Source organism: Pelodiscus sinensis, chromosome 10 (genome assembly GCF_052426305.1).
Source record: "Pelodiscus sinensis isolate ZL-2025 chromosome 10, ASM5242630v1, whole genome shotgun sequence".
In the NCBI taxonomy this organism is placed as follows: Eukaryota; Metazoa; Chordata; order Testudines; family Trionychidae; genus Pelodiscus; species Pelodiscus sinensis.
The window spans coordinates 8,932,215-8,949,303 of NC_143061.1; the positions used below are offsets into that span (position 1 = coordinate 8,932,215).

General features: G+C 43.3%; 1 protein-coding gene across 6 annotated transcripts in view; it reads left to right on the forward strand.

Moving 5' to 3' along the window:
- Positions 1 to 17,089, forward strand: part of MCF2L2 (MCF.2 cell line derived transforming sequence-like 2) — a 317,180-nt gene that overhangs the window by 144,728 nt on the left and 155,363 nt on the right. For all 6 annotated transcript variants that reach the window (XM_075938060.2, XM_075938055.2, XM_075938058.2 and 3 more), the window contains exons 14-15: positions 8,322 to 8,425; positions 14,348 to 14,436. In XM_075938060.2, the coding sequence (XP_075794175.1) occupies positions 8,322 to 8,425; positions 14,348 to 14,436 (193 nt within the window). The remainder of the gene's footprint in view (positions 1 to 8,321; positions 8,426 to 14,347; positions 14,437 to 17,089) is intronic.

The window sequence follows — 17,089 nt, forward strand, 5'->3', positions numbered from 1 at the left end:
CTCCTTTCCTATCAGCTCTTATAGTCATTTCCAGAGCTCACACAAATGTATCGCTTTATAATATTCCAGATATACAGAAAAGCAGAGAGAAATAAATCTTGGCAGGTGGTGTAAATTGCAACCCTTGAGAGAGTCTTGAGCCATTGTTCACGAGGGCCCGTCTGACGCCATCGGTTCTTTACAAGAAAGCCTAACCAAAATGTGGCTCTGTGAATGTCAGTGCCATAACTAGCTAATTTTGTGCCTGAGGCAAGAATATAAAATTGCGCCCCCTCATGTGTATATATTCATAGTAGTTATTTCGTAGAAAAAGGGAAAATACATAAATAACATCAATAATAACAACACAATGTTTATTTATTATAGTTATGAGACAGCATAAACAATCAATGAAGGCAGCACGTGGCGCGGTTGACACGGTGCCCAGCCTCCCACGCTGTTCAGAAGCAGCTGATGCACTGAGTGGCCACCAGGTCTGGTGACTGTTGGATTGCAGCGCGGCAACATGCAGCCTGACATGTAAACTGCAGGCCAGCTGATGCTAATGGGAGGCGGAGGGAAGCGGCGTGGTCTTAAAATAAGTAGCTGTCTTAAAATAATTAGTTTTCGATATTATTTTTCTGCATCCCCTGAGCTATGTGTCTGAGGCAAGTGCCTCATTCGCCTTGCCCTTGTTACAGCCCTGCTGAATGTTACATGTGAGCTCAAAGTCCAACAGATCAGACAATAACATACGTATACTATTGAAACCTGTGCAAGTGGTTGCAAATGATCTAAAACTGTGATATACTAGGGAGATGTGCAGTGGTCACTGGAGATGTGTAGTCACCCTCTGACCTGCCTCATACCAGAGCAGGGTCGTACTATTGAGGCTCACACACTGCAGCAGTCAGATCCAGTTAAATACATAGATTGCAATATACAGTGTGTATTAATAATTAGCTTATTAAGGATATTTCTACAGATAACCGAGACAGGTCAAACCAAAGACTGATAGTCTATGATTTATTGGTAGAGCAAATAATGAATACTGATGCTTAGTCTCTGAATAGTATTGACCCAGGGTGTGTGCCATAAATATAAAACTTACTCATATATTTGGCTTTGTGCAGTGTTCCCTGGGTCTGGAGAAGGAAATACCACAGTTAAACTACCATGACCAGAAAGGGTCAATCTAGTTTTGAAAAAGGCGCCTTCTGGTATCTTGTCCAATAGGTGCTCCATGTATACAAGGCCAATCATTGGATTTCTGAACTGACTTCTGTCTCAGACTCACAAAACACCTCATCAGCATTGCCACATCTCTGTTAGGTATCATTGACTACTTTTAGCACAGCGAAATTAAATGACTAACTCAAGTTTACACAGGGAGCCTGTGGTAGGACTGAGAATAGAACAGAGACATTCTGACATTTGAGCCTTAGTTTGCCACCACATTGCCTTGAAAACAAAGTCAAAAGAATGGCCCATTTAACCCACTAACCTGTCTTTGGACCAGGTCTACTGCCATATACTTCAGAGGTAAAGAAAGAGAACAGGGCAAATCAAACGAGCTATCTCCTGCTGTCAGCTCCCAGCTTCTGGAGGTTTAGAGACATCCAGAGAATGGGATTGTGTCCCTGACCGTCTTGGCTAATAGCCATTGACAAATCTATTCTCCAACAATTTCTCGAATTATTTTTTGAACCCAGTTATAATTTTGGTCTTTACAACATCCCCTGGCAAGGAGTTCCAGAGGTTGATTGTGCATTGTGTGAAGAAATACTTCCTCGAGTTTGTTTTAATCCTGCAGCCTATGTTGTTGTTGATCTTTCTCAAACAATTCTAATAGATTAGTGATTCATGCTTTCACTTTACAAAAGCTGGGTTGACTCTTCACTTGCAAAATAGGGCCAGCTGTGTGTTTGATAATTCTTCTTTTTTACTGTAGTTTCATCCAGTTTGCCAAGTACTGAAGTTAGGCTTAGTGGCCTGCACTTGCCAGGATAACCTTTAGAGAACTTAAAAAAAAAAAGTATTAAATTTTTTTGAGAACAGCCATACTGGGTCAGACCAACAGTCCATCTAGCCTAGATCCTGTCTGCTGATAGTGGCCAATACCAGATGCCCCAGAGGGAGGAAACACAACAAGTAATCCTCATGTGATCCCTCTCCTGTCACCCATTTCCAGACAAATAGAGGCTAAGGACACCATTGATGGACTTAACCTCCATGAATTTATCTAGCTCTTTTTTGAACCCTGTTAAAGTCCTGATCTTCACAACATCCTATGGCAAGGAATTCCACAGGTTGACTGTGTGCTGCATTAAGAAAAATTTCCTTTTGTTTGTTTTAAACCTGCTGCCTATTAATTTCATTTGATGACCCCTAGTTCTTATATTGTGGGAATAAGTAAACAACTTTTCCTTATTCACTTTTTCCATACCAGTCATGACTTTATAGACCCCCTTAGTCTCCTCTTTTCTAAGCTGAAAAGTCCAAGTCTTTTTAATCTCTCTTCATATGGGACCTGTTCCTAACCCCTAATCATCTTTGTTGCCCTTTTCTGAACCTTTTCCAATGCCAATATATATATTTTTTAGATGAGGCGACCACATCTGCACACAGTATTCAAGATGTGGGTGTACCATGGTTTTATATAGAGGCAATAAGATGTTCTCTGTCTTATTCTCCATCCCTTTTAATGATTCCTAACATTCTAATTGCTTTTTTGACTGAGTGGATATTTTCAAGAGAGCTATCCACAATGATTCCAAGATCTCTCTCTTGAGTAGTTGTAGCCAAATTAGTCCCCGTCATATTGTATGTATAGTTGGGATTATTTTTTCCCAATGTGCATTACTTTACATTTATCAACATTAATTTTCATGTGTCATTTTGTTGCCCAATCACTTAGTTTGGTGAGATCTTTTTGAAGCTCTTTTTTGTCTTCTCTTGGGTTTTCCTACAAATTAAGAGGTTTCAATGCTACCAAAGATAGTAGCTCGCACTGTTTCTTTAAGCAGCATTATAATAATATATATCTATAGCTGACCATTTTGCTCCGAATTATGGTCCAGGAATCTGATCTGTGCATCAGAGGGGTAGCTATGTTAGTCTGCATCCACAAAAACAACAAGGAGTCTTGAGCACCTTAAATACTTAGGGTATATCTACACTACAGTGTTATTTTGAAATATCTAATTTCAAAATAGTTAATTCGAAATAGCTTATTTCTAAATAACGTGTCTATACACAAAATGCATTTTGAAATAGCATTTTTCTATTTTGAAATAGTGCATCCGCACTGAGTAGATGTTGAATCGCATTTAAGGCTGGTTGGAACCAGTTCCGGCAGAGCATCAGGTCAGAAGTGACCTTATGGTCAGGGCGGCCAGCAGGGCACCCTGGGAAGGGCTGGAGGCTCCCTATTTCAAAATAAGCGTCTACATAGTGCTTATTTCAAAATAGCAGTTTTGAAATTGGCGCTATTCGTCGTGGAAGGAGGTTTACCAATTTTGAAATAAGCCCTCCGCTATTTGAATTGATTTCAAAATAACGGAATGGCTGTGTAGGAAAGTTTTCAAAATAACGGCTGTTAATTCGAAATACCTTAGCTATGTAGACATACCCTATCAGATTTACTGGGCGTAAGCTTTCATGGGCAAAAACCCAGTTAGATGAATCTCTGACGAAGTGGGGTTTTGCCCATGAACGCTTAAGCCCAAGTAAATCTGTTAGTCTTTAAGGTGCCACAGGGCTCCTCCAGGGCCTGCTCACAACATTTTGGCACCTGAGGTGGGGAGCTCAAATGACGCCCCCATCCCCGCTCGCATGGGCCAAAACTTTGAAAGGTCTCAATTCTGCCTTCTTCCTGTTCTACTCTTCTCATGGTACTGCTCTGCTACCTACATATGCACCAGCAGTAGACACAATTTTCTACACTCTGGGTCCTAGTGCTCCCCTTCCCACAGTCTGGCACCTGAGGCCGCCTCAGTTTACCTCATGATAGGGCCAGCCCTGGACTCCTCATTGTTTCAGTCTGATCTATGAGGGCAGACCCATGCATCCCTGTGAAGTCCAACTGAAGTCAGTGAGGTTCCACATGGGATCACATTGCAGGGTCGGGGTATGTATACCAGACAGGTTTATGAGCACCAATTGCAGAAGAAAGAAGATAGGCTGCCTGTCCTGGTTATGGCAGGTTCTGTAACTCACCTGTTTGAAGCAACTGAATCTTCCTCAAAGCAAACTATGTCAACAGAAAGTTGCTGCATTCAGAGATATTTTCTATGAAAATAAGGGAGCAGATGAATACATAAGATGTGGTTACCAGCTGCTGGAGGCCAGAGAGTAAGGCTTGTATTCTACAGATTGTGTATCTAGACTGCATAGACTGACTCTCCTGTGCAAGAAAAAAAAATATCCAGAGATTTTTTTGCACCTGCCCAACTCTCTGGAAAGACAGTCCCTATTTCCAGAGCAAAATGCTGACCATGTTCCTCACTCTGGTCCTCCAGGGAAAGGGAAAAAAGGTGAAATATACCCAGTGCAGAATGCTCAAAGAAAGGCCATAAGTGATGGTGCTGAGGATCGTACATGAAATGCTCCTGTGAATTCTATGGTGACATTCCACACACACACCCTCCAACACACACACACACACACCCTGGTAAAAATAAATTCTTCTGTGTCATGTGTGAGGGAAGGGCAGAAACTTGAGTCACCCTCTCCTGCATGCCAGTGCAAGGGGCATGGCCAGGCAAATGGGGTGTGGCCTACACCTAGCTGATCCCCAGCTGTCATAATAGCTGCTGTTGACAGAAGGCATAACTTAGGGCAGCCTTCAGCAGAGGGTTGAGCATGGATAGGTGGCTCACAAGTGGCTTTCTCTAACCCTTTCCATACATGGGCAAGTGTTTGTCTGCTGGATTGCATAATCATGTTGCGAGGAAAGAGAAAATTAATAGTCTCTTTCTGTGCTCCAGTTCTCTCAATTTCTGAGACTCCAATGGGTTGGCTAAATTTTTGCTTCCTGCTTTTTGGTGGTTGATGGAATTCCTGTAAATAGAGGGCCAGATCCTTAGCTGATGTAAATTGACATAGGGCTAATGTGGTCAATCTGGCACACCACTTATAAACTACGTAGCTTGAACCTCTCTAGACCAGCTTCCTCGGGATCTGACCAGTGCTGAACTAGGGGAGGTCATACTGTCTAACAGCATTACCAACACTTCCACTGCTTACTGGGCTCTTAGAAGACATTTAGGGGTAAATTAGAGCCAAATAACAGCACAGAACACTCAGAATAGGACTAGTGGCTATAAACAAACTTTATGGAACCAAGGGAAACTTGGCCACACTCGTGATAAGTGGATATCTGGCTAACTAAAATCATGCCAGACCATGGATGTTACCTTTCTAGAGAGTGCCAGACTAGAGAGGTTCAACCTCCACTAAGCTATGAAATATTACAAGTAGAGCTGTTGGCATCATGCATAGTAAATATTGCCTGGCTCTTTCCTTATAAGACCCTGTTTTGAGTTTATAATGCTACTAAATATTTTAGCTGAAGTTATCCCTACAGGGTGTCTGCCTCATGCTGAATTATGGAAAGTTTCAGCAAAACTGATTGGCCATTTCCCGAAGGAGATTAGGGAAAGTCATTGATTTGCCCAGATTAAAAAAATTCTCACAGCCCTTTAGTCCAGAAACTCAGACTTTGGCTCAAGGGCTTAAAATTAGGCAGGAGGCTTGTCCGGCATTAGGGAAGTGCTCTTTGCTCTTCTCATTTAAAACAAAATGCCTGCATTTGTCTACAAGTTCTAAAACTTTGAAAAAATTGTTTACACACGTTCAGCAAAGACTTGGCAGAAGTCTCCTAAAATGGTATCCCTTTATGCCAGTGAGTGTCACAGATATATGCTAAGTGCATGTGTCTTCCTTCTCCAGTGAATCATAGAGAGGATGACAACCTACTATTCCTATCAGTTGTCCTGCAATTTGAGCTAACAAAGTATGCATAATTAATCTAAATGTTCCAACCCTGCCAATGTCCCCTGTGGATGTAAATGTGATTCCACATTTTTTTTTTTTTTTAACTGTGAGCTTGGAATAAAAAGCCTCGGGGGAAGCCGGCAGCGGGGCAGCCCAGACGCGCCACGGCTGCCCCGCTGCCCGAGCGCCTCCGCAACTTTGCAAAGCCTCGGGGGAAGCCGGCAGCGGGGCAGCCCAGATGCGCTGCAGCTGTCCCTCTGCCGGCGTCCTCAGAGGCTTTGCTCCCCGTCTCCCGGGTCTGCTGGTCTCCAGCAGACCAGGGAGACGGGGAGCAAAGCCGCGGAGGACCCGGGCGGCGGGACCGCGGTGCGTCTCGGTCCGCCGCCCGCGTCTTCCTGGTCTGCTGGGGGGGGGGGGCGCAGCTAGTATGCCCCCCCCCCCAGCAGACTAGGCTTTTCTCCGGATGCCTGTGGCAGAGCAGCTGGGGCGCTGCCGGTTGGTCCCGCAGCGCCGCTCTGGGCACTACTGGACCAACCCGGCAGCACCCCAGCTGCTCTGCCCCAGGCGTCCCCAAGTCAGCCGCTGCTGGTCAGTTTCAGCAGTGGCTGAATTAGGATGCCTGGGGCAGAACAGCTGGGGTGCTGCTGGGTTGGTCCAGTAGCGCCAAGGAGCGGCGCTACTGGACCAACCCAGCAGCACCCCAGCTGCTCTGCCCCAGGCGTCCCCAAGTCAGCCGCTGCAGAAACTGACCAGTGGCTGACTACAGGAAGCCTGAGGCAGAGTTGCTCTGCCCCAGGCTTCCTGGAATCAGCCGCTGATCAGTTTCAGCAGCAGCTGACTTGGGGACGCTTGGGGTTCTTAAGTTGATTCTGTATGTCAGTCAGAACTGGCGGTCAGTTTCAGCAGCGGCTGAATCTGGACGCCAGTTCCGACTTACATACGGATTCAACTTAAGAACAAACCTACAGTCCCTATCTTATACGTAACCCGGGGACTGCCTGTAGTTATTTCAAAATAGCGGTAGTATAGATGTGCCCCTGCTACTATTTCAAAATAACTACGCCCCAGAATCATTCAAAGTAATGACTCCCCAATGCTTCCTGGGGGGCCTAAGTCAAATTTGTGCGTCTACATTAAGGGTACAGCTACACAACAGGGCTAAAGTTGGAATAAGCTATGCAACGCAATTGACATAGCTGAAGTTGAAATAGCTTAACTCAGCTTTTGGTGCTGCCTACACAGCAGGAAATCGAAGGAAGAACACTCTTCCTTCAACTTCCCTTAGTCCTCGTAAAATAAATGTTACCATGAGTCAAAGTAAGAAGTCCTCCAGCTCGACATTATTTCGAAATAAAAGCTTGTAGTGGAGACGCACTCTTTGTTATTTCGGAATAATGTCAGTTATTCTGAAATAACGCTGCTGTGTAGACATACCCCAAGAGTGCCTGCCTTGGACTAATGTTGAGGCTTCCCTGTAGAGTGGACACTTGATTTCAAAATAGTATTTCGGGAATTATTATTACAAAATAAGTTATTTCAAAATAATTTCCTAGTGTAGACATGCCTTAAGGTGCCACAGGACTCCTCGTTGTTTTTGCAGATGCAGACTAACACAGCTCCCCTTGAGACTTTTAGCCATAGGAGAGAGAGTTCAATTACTCCTGATGATTTGCCTGGAGCAACAATTGGCAGCTTTGCTCACTGTGAGCGAAACTAAAGAAGCTTAACACAGTGGAGTCTCCTCTCAAATTGTGGTCTCCAAACACTGAGCATTAGGTATTTCCAGTCCACTAATGACTTTTATTCCAAGCTCACAGTTAAAAAAAAAAAAAGTTTATATTCTGACTGGCAGAGCATCTGTGGCAGCATCCATTATTCACTAGTGCATAGATATTTTGAGTGCAAAAGAAAACAAATCTTACTGCTATGTACCGACATCCTGTGAAAGTATTCGTGTAGTTTGGGATCAGTTCTACTGTACCCAATTGGACAAGATTCTTGTACACTTTCATGCCAAAAAACTGAAAATAGTTGGGAATTCTCTGGTGACTGAAACACATGAGCAGTCCTGTTTGTGTGTGGGTGTGTGTGTTTAGTTGTCAGATTTTTTTTTACTCTTGTGCTTTCTACAGATATTAACTCACCAAAGACAATGCTCCAGTTTAGTCCTCCTAACATTACGTATACTGATGGAAATTAAAACTACCTGCCACTGGTCAGTTTACTAAAGAACAAAACTTAGTCCCCATGGGAAATTGGAACTTTTCCTATTGATTTCAACAGGAACTAGGCTTTCAACATGCAAGCACACGTTTTCTAATGTTTGTTTCTATTGATTCCCTCAGCTACCAATAGGAGATCAGCTGAAATTCCCTGTCCACCCAAGTCCACCTCTGAGGTAGAATTATCGAAAAAGAAAAGTGTTAAGAAGACTAAAGGTGGAATTAAGGTAGGAGCATCTTTGTTTGTGAAAGTCTCTGCTGTAACAGGTGCAACAAAACCTTTTACAAATACCTTTCTTACCCTCCAACCACTCCCATGTGTTCCCCACCTTAGGTTCATGCTGGATTTAATGAGCATGCATTCAGGTGAAAGCTGAAAATTCCTTGTTTGACTAAAGTATCTGGCCATTTATGTATTGGATATGCATCTTGAATACTCCTCCCATATAATAGTCCATTTCTCACAGGTCTGTAATGTCAGTATAGCTGTGTTGGGCCCTGAAGAAAGGCTCTCCATGGCTCAAAAGCTTGTCTAGTAAAAGATATTTCCTCACTCATCTTGTATCTCTTAGCTCTCAGGTGTCTGACTGTAGCTTTTTGCTTGAATTGGAGAACTTACTCAGGTGTCACCTCAGTAAAATGAACCCCCTAAAACTGTTCTATTCAGAATCTCTTCTCGCACCCACTGTGGTATCCAGTCCTTCCAGAGATAAAAATTAAATAGGATATATTAAGTGGGCTTCCCATCCCCCACATCCCAAAAAGAGACATTTACTCATTAAATACTTTTCAAAAATAAAAACAAATGAATCCAATAACTACTGCTGTATGGCAAAGGAAGGTCAAAGAAGTACAAGAAATCACATATTTACAGGAAGTGTTAGACATATGCATTATCAGTAATTGAATATATAGCTTTGTAACATTGCCTTGTTCCACTACAGTGCCCTTGTCCTTTGGTCTTCCCTCAGTGTCATTTTGCTTCTTAGGCCATGTGTTCACTACATGGAAGATCAACACAGCTGTGATCAATCTTCCGGAGTTTGATTTAGCAAGTCTAGTTAAGACTCGCTAAATCAAACTCAGAGGGTGCCTCTACCGGCGGCCAGTACTCCTGCTTCTGCAAGGAGTACGGAAAGCTCACGGTAGCATTTGCTCCTGTCTGCTTCCTGGTTTGGGTATGGCAGGGAAAAATCAAAACAAGATAGGTTGACTCCAGCTACATAATTAACATAGCTGGAGTTGCGTATCTTGATTTGACATTCTCTTTTAGTGTAGACCTGGCTTAGATTGCAGTCTGCTTAGAGAAGAGATGGCATTTAGTTTGTATGGCATCTCACACACTTATGGGTACTTGTGAGATAAAGAACTCTGCTAAAATTTCTCACCTTGAACTTGAGAATGTCAGAACTTGACTGAATCCAGCAGCAGGCATCTCTTACTTGCCTGCTCAAACTAACATCTAGAAAAACCACCATCCCTCCAAACGTGTTGGGAATGTGGTTCCTTTGTGCAGTGATTATAAGCTGGAAATAGATTTCACTAGTACTAAATTAAACTAGCTCTGCAGATAAGTCCATGCCTATCTTTACTTTGTCTTAAGACATCATGCAACCAGCAATCTCCTTAGGCCTCGTTCAGCTTTGACATGACACAGACTAATTTGATTCTTTACATGCTAATAAAAGCCCTTTTATACACAATGTGCTCAAAGTTGCCTGTACAAAGCTCTCCGCTGGCTGGGAGGCAAGGAATTTTTAATTTCATGTTTACCTACATTACCTGATTGATTTCTCCATTAACTGCTGGATTAAAAAAGTAGGGAGGCAGGGCAGGGGATAGGGATCACAAGGACAGCTAAAGTTTGGAAGTCAAAAGTGGGGAAAAAGAGCTGGTGGTGGTCTTCATCTTGTTTGGATCATGGTCCCTACAAGTGAGAGTCCGATCACAGTTGTTTCATTTTTCCCTATTAGCTGATGTTTCTTTGTACTTTGAACTGCATACACATTTATCTCTGAACAAAAACCTAAACATAGTGTTATTAAGGAGGTTATTAGACACATTAACACACTGTTGTTTTGCAACCAGATGAAAATGATTAACTCCTGGACGTCATTCTAACAGTGACATTTTCTTCTTACATCCATTCTTTGACCTGTCTTGCCTTCTGGATATATAGTAGTCCATAACTCCTTGCCTGCTGCACCCATAAGCAAGGGCAGCTTTTTCTTAGAAACTTACTAAAGTAGTCATGCCAGCTGCATTATTGAAATGGTCCTAGAAATGATTCACACTCATGTGCTATTAGTTGTGAATTAGTTCCTGTTTTCTTTTCCCCCAAACCATTAGTTGGCAGGCAAAAGTGTGGTTCACCACTATGACCTCACCTGTATGAAGGTGAAAGGCACTAATAGTGAGTTCATCTGCATCAGGAATTTTAGAAGCTGGATATTAAGCAAAGAGAGGAAGAGATTCCTTCTCCCCAAGTTTAGCTCAGTATACAATTAACTATTACTCTGCTGACAGCCATCTATTTTCTCCAGTCCTTTCCCTGGCCTCAGCTTTATGCCTTCTCCTGTGACCCCTAAATCTATAAGGCTACGTCTAGACTGCAAGCCTCTTTTGAAAGAGGCTTTTTCGAAAGTATCTTTCGAAAAAGCCTCTTTCGAAAAAGAGCGTCTAGACTGCAACCAGCACTTTTGAAAAAGCAAGCCGGTTTTTCGAAAGAAAGCACCCAGGCAGTCTGGATGCTCTCTTTTGAAAATGCCCTGTTTGCATTCAAGAACGCCTTTTTTTGAAAGAATACTTTCGAAAAAAGTCGTTCTTCCTCGTGAAATTAGGTTTACCGCCGTCGAAAGAAAAGCCGCGTTCTTTCAATTTAATTTCAAAAGAATGCGGCTGTAGTCTAGACGCAAGTGAAGTTTTTTCGAAAAAAGGCTACTTTTTTCGAAAAAACCCTTGAGTCTGGACACAGCCTAAGGCAGCCCATGTTTTGCTTGCTAGGTACATGGTCCCCTCTGAGTGGCTTTTTACCATCCACTTCATCATTCCTGTAGTAGGCTTCCCAAACGTGCCCGTACCTGAACAGCTGTCCTGTCTTCTCACAACTAGTAAGATAGCTCTTCAGGGCAGGCACCATGTCTTATTCTGTTATTGTTAATAGGCTATGTATATTTTTACAGGTACCCCATCACTATGGAATTTACTCTTGCAGCCTATAAAAAGAGTCTGCTTACCTCGATTTTCTCTTCTCTCTTCCACCCTCCTTTCCTGCCACCCATTCAGGGTGCTAGGTGCCAGCTCTAGGCTGGGGCAGGGGATTGGGGAACAGGAGGGATGGCAGGGTGCAGGCTGTGGGAGGGAATTTGGGGGCAGGATGGGGGATGCAGGCTCTGAGAGAGGATGTGGAAGAAGAGGATAGGAATGTAGCATTTACCTGGGGCACCCCCTCTGGCAGCAGCTCTTTGGTGAGGGGCAGCGGGGGTCTCCATGCATTGCTGCCTTCAGGCACAGTCCCTGCAGCTTCCCATTAGCGCAGGAGCGCTTGAGACAGGAGCAGCACACGGAGTCCCCCCACATGCCTCAGGGACGCGGGTGTGCCAGAAGCAAAGCGGAGCAAGCAGCAAGAAGCCACTCTAGCCCTGCTGCACTGGTGGGGGCGTGTTTTAAGTCTCACAGGGGCAGCAGATGGGGCTGAGGGAGAGACTGGGTCCCCAAACTCTGGTGGAGCTTGGTCCCAAGCCAGGATTATTCCTGGTACCTGGGCACTACAGGCCCATAGAACTTACCACCCATGCCTCCAGTCTATTTAACATGAAGTGTGCCTTCCTCCCCCCCCCGCCCCGCCAATAGCATCCCCTGCTGGCCAGTACAGGTTACTCTTCTCTCAGAGGCGCTTACGAATTCCATAGGGTCGCAAAGAGAATACAACTAAATTCCCTTGCTGGGATGCTTTATTCAAGCCAAGTTATCTCAAAATACAATTAGTTGCAGCCCTCCACTTTGGGCCTTGTGCTCTTCAGGGAGTTCCTTGTTGAGATCTCTCTCTGTGAGCAGCACACCTTTGCAAGTGAGGCCTAATGGCCTCTTGTGGGGCCAAGGGGCTCATTATTCAACCAATAACCAGGCAGAGCACATACCAAGATGTTAGAGGGCTTATCCCTTCACCCTCCCACTTCCCTGGTCCTTCTCACATGAACAGAGAATAGCAATACCCAAAGTCCCGAGATGCAAACAGTTCAATGTTTATTGGGGTTAGCTTCCTGCAAGTGTGAATCCAATTCCTTTCTTTTTCCCTTCACCCACTTATTGTCTCTCCGCAATGTATACAGTAAAACTTTCAGCTATACCTTAACCAATCATTCTACTGAAATTTAACAAAACAATCTTAACCTGTTGCAATATGATTATATAGCCAGTTTTATCCTGCCACCTTAATTGGTTTACACCCAGAAAAATTAATTATATAGGAGACAGAAACAAAGAACCCGACAGAAATCATACAGATAAACAATAGAGAGATGGGGAATACAGGCAGTCCCCGGGTTACATGGATCCGACTTACATCGTATCCCTACTTACAAACGGGGTGAGACAACCCCGCACTAGCTGCTTCCCCCCAGCAGACCAGGGAGACGCGAAGCTAGCGCCCCCCACAGCAGACCAGGGAGACGCAGAGCAGCTTTTCTCAGCAGACACCTCAGCTTGAGAATAAAGGACTGAGGGAAGTGAGGTGTGGGAGAATAGAACTGAGCTCTGGAGAAATGTTTGTCTAGAGTTTCCCCTACAATATGTACCAGTTCCGACTTACATACAAATTCAACTTAAGAACAAACCTACAGTCCCTATCTTGTACGTAACCCGGGGACTGCCTGTATAATGAAGCAATAAACAAACGAGGATTTCACAACCCTCACTATTGATAAGTGTGGGGCCCTGCCAGACAGAAAGCTATCAACCTAAGTTTCCTTTAAGTCTTCTAGACTCTTCCCTTTATCTGGAGGAGATAGATCGGATAGCCTTTGTAACAGCCCCAAATTGACTTATTTCAACATAGCTGGTTCGGAACGTGCAAAGACCTGACTGCGTGTTTCCCAGTTTATGGATGCTCTTGCTGCTTAAATCAAAAGCCTTATGTTATCAAGAACAAGGTCTCAGACCATCATATACAGATAGCATGATTTTGATTCTTTGTTTTTATACCCATATAACAATACATCTAAATATCTGGATTTTAACTATTACTTTTGAGAGTAAGCACGATTTGGCTCATGTCTTCAAAACCAGAAAAGGGCAAAGAACGCCAGACTTCCACTGAAGCTGATGGGAGAATTTGCAGGCCATTTATGTAGCTGGGTAGAAAGTATTTTGATATTTATCTGCACTGTATAAAAGCTACTTCATAGTGTTTATATACACCACAAAATCATTCACAGTGCAGTGCTTAGGCACTGGATAGTTTCAGTATCCACCCTTTACTGTTTTATAAATCCAAGGTGTTAGAAGCCTGCGAAATAGCATCATATTGAAAAGAAAGGCAAAACAATTCTTAAAAGTTCCAAAAAGAACAAGAAAACCCCACAGTTCTCTGGCATTTACTGTATTGAATTGTATGTAAAGTTTGGAAATATGAAGACATGCTTAAACTGCATTTATTTAAAGTAAGGGAATATTTAGGAAAGAAAAAAAAGAGAGAAAGAAACCCCACCATGCCTGAACATGCTAAGTGACCATAAAATATGGAATTAAGTTTGTGATACTTACCTGCCTTGAATAGGAGTATGAAGAGTTGCTCCTTATATACGAACATAGATCTCATATGTTATGAGCTAAGAATGAAGATTATAAAATCTTTGTAAGTAGCCAAGAATGACTCTGGTGTTAAGAGCTGTTTTCTACACACTAAGATAAATGGAACAATTTGGAGCCAAAATACATGATATATATTATCATTAAAATGTAAGATATTAGCTTTAAATAAAAAGTTCATTATATTAATTATTGGATTCAAAGTAGTATTGAATATATATGTTGCCACTTGCTTTACTAAAAGAAAGAATCAAATAAAGCCTTTTTTTTAAACTGTAAGGTGAGCCTTCAATCAAACTGCAGCTATTTAGTTTTTTAAAATTGATTTATTTTTAATTCAGATTGAAGTGATGCATGAAGCCAGTCAAGGTGGGTCCAGCAGAGTCCTGGTGATGAGTGAAAGTGAGGAGAATCTTTGCACTAGGAGAAGGTAAGAATGCAGATGAGTCTTATTGGTTACAGAAGTAACTTCTTTTTGCCTTAATACAAGATGGGTTTTTTATCCAGTGCCTCAAAATAACATAACCACAAATGATACTTGTTTTCTCTAAGACTAGATTTGTCACTCATTAGGAGAGTCACTCAATCACCGACCCTATTAAAAACATTTGGGATTCTGCCCAAGAAGTCACCAAAACCAAGGCAGGACCTAGGGTGTATTTTTATGAATAAGGAACTTATTTTGCATTTGATACAGTTACTTCTAAAATTAGGACCATTGTTTATATAAAATGACACTTGTGGTCTTAACTAAGAATGAACTTGCATATTCACCAATAAGAAGCTTGTATATAAACATTTTGAAGAATCCTGGATTTAAATAACTCCTTAGCAAGAGACGATTGTGTGTGATCCAGCAATTGTTGAAGGTATGTGGGCTTTTTAGTATCTTCAGTGCATATGGTGCTGGTTTGCTGTCATCTGACCTTTAGCTTTTAGGAAGACTTGTGAAATAAACTTGGAATTAAGTCTGAGTGCATGATCCTGAGCACAAACCATATTTACAGAAAAAACAAAACTATTTAGGTCTGTGTGAATTAATAGAATGAATTTCATTAAATTCCATGATGTGGAAGGATGTGCTCAGCAGTTAGCCACAGAAGCAAGCAGTGTCTGAAGTGACAGGTGGATAGACTGGTAGAGGAGTGAGGGGTGGGAGCAAGGACCAACATCTCTCTCAGCCTCCCCTTGAAGAAAGGCCTCTGCCCTGCTGCTGCTACTGCACCACTTCCTGGGTAAGAGGCCTGCCCCCTTTAAGACTAAGAACATTCAGCTGCAGGTATTGCCTGCAGGCATAGTCAGGGCAGGCTTAAACCCAGAAGGCTACTGCAGTGGAGGGTGTGCCCTGAAGGGGTGAGCCAAAAGGGGGTTGCCATTTGGGGTGGCCCTTCAGGGAAGACTGAGGGCAAGGGTGTATATTACATTGTGGTGGTGATTTGTGTGTGCATGCATGCACACTTGTGTGTGTAGTATAATTTGATGTTTTTTGTTTGCGCTGGTGAGACCAGTACATTTGTTGTTCATGTGGTGGTCTATTCAGTGCCTGGTGCAAGCAGGGAGGATTCTTGGTGAGACAAGGTTCCCTATACCTACCCACACTGCACGTCAAGGAAGAGGGGTGTTGTAGGTCCCTCTCCCCCATTATTGTGTCGTGACATGGGTGGGGTGGCAAATGGGGAGGATTCAGATGGCATAGTGAGAACTGTGACAGGTGGGGGAGATATAGCAGTGGGTTCAGGATGGGCCAGCTGAAGGGAATGAGGTTTAGATGGTTATGTGCTATTCCTCATTCCAGTCCTGCTCCCAGCCTCAATGACCCTGGGAACCTTAACAACTGGCCATCAGGCCTGATGGTGCTGTTGCTGAATGCCAGGTTGGTATCCCACAAAACCACGATAATCCAGAATTTAATCCTGGATGAAGGGGCAGACCTGGCCCTGAAGGAACAGGTGCACAGCTTGGGGGTCTTCCTGGACCCCTTTTTAGCATTTGAGAACCAGATTTCCTCTGTGGCCAGGAGTGCTTTTGGGCAGCTTCAGCTGACCCATCAGCTGCAACCATTCCTGAGTAAGAATGACCTGGCCATGGTGGTTCATGCTTTTGTCACATCCCAATTGGACCCTGCAATGTGCTCTATGTGGGGCTGCCTTTGAAGTGTCTTCAGAAACTTCAATGGCTCTTCAAGTTCTTGCTAATACTCCTTATACAGAGCACATTACACCAGTTTTCTGGTAGTTGCTTCTGGTATGTTTCCGGCCACATTCAAGGTCCTGGTTATGACCTATGACCACCAGGGTACCTGTGCTTTTTTTTTAATTCTCTTTTTGCGCAAAAAAGCCCTGTTCCCCATTCACACACATCTTTTTGCACAAGATCTCTTGTGCAAAAAGGAGTTATTCCACGCAGAAAAACACAAAAACACACTTGAGATGTGGATGCTCTGCAAGTTTTTGCGGAAGAACCTCTAGTGTAGACACCACGGTTGATTGCAACACCTAAAAGGTTAAAATGGGGGAAAAAAAAAAAAAAAGGTGTTTATGTACAAAATGCTGTCAACTGCACTGTCAGTTTAGCAAAACAGAAAGCATGTCATACTAAAAAAAATCCTGTTTTTCCTGTTATAGATTAACAGGAAACATGGGACCTCAGGAGTGAGCAAAAAAAATTCTTTAGTGATCCATAAAAGAGATGACACACAGAACAGGAGAAGTTTAAAAGGTGGCATTAAAGAGAGTAGTCCAAGCCAACCAAAACGAACCCTCTCCCTCCAACATTAATTTGAAGTTCAGATCTTCCATAAAATGACTAAACCAGCGATGGGCAACATGAGTGGCCCTCCTTCCTTTCAGTATACCACATGACCACTGGTGGGCAGCCTGCAGTCCACAGGGGTTCTACCTGCCACCAATGCACCCCATCTCCATTCTTGTGTGTCCTGGAGCCCTACGTCCTATTCATCCCACTTCCTCCACCACTTTCGGAGTGCCACGAAGCCACTGATTCGCATTCCATACCTGCTCCTTACCCTCCCTCCCAGAGCTTGAATGCCACTAATAGTGATTTGTGTTTTCTTTCAGGCAAGA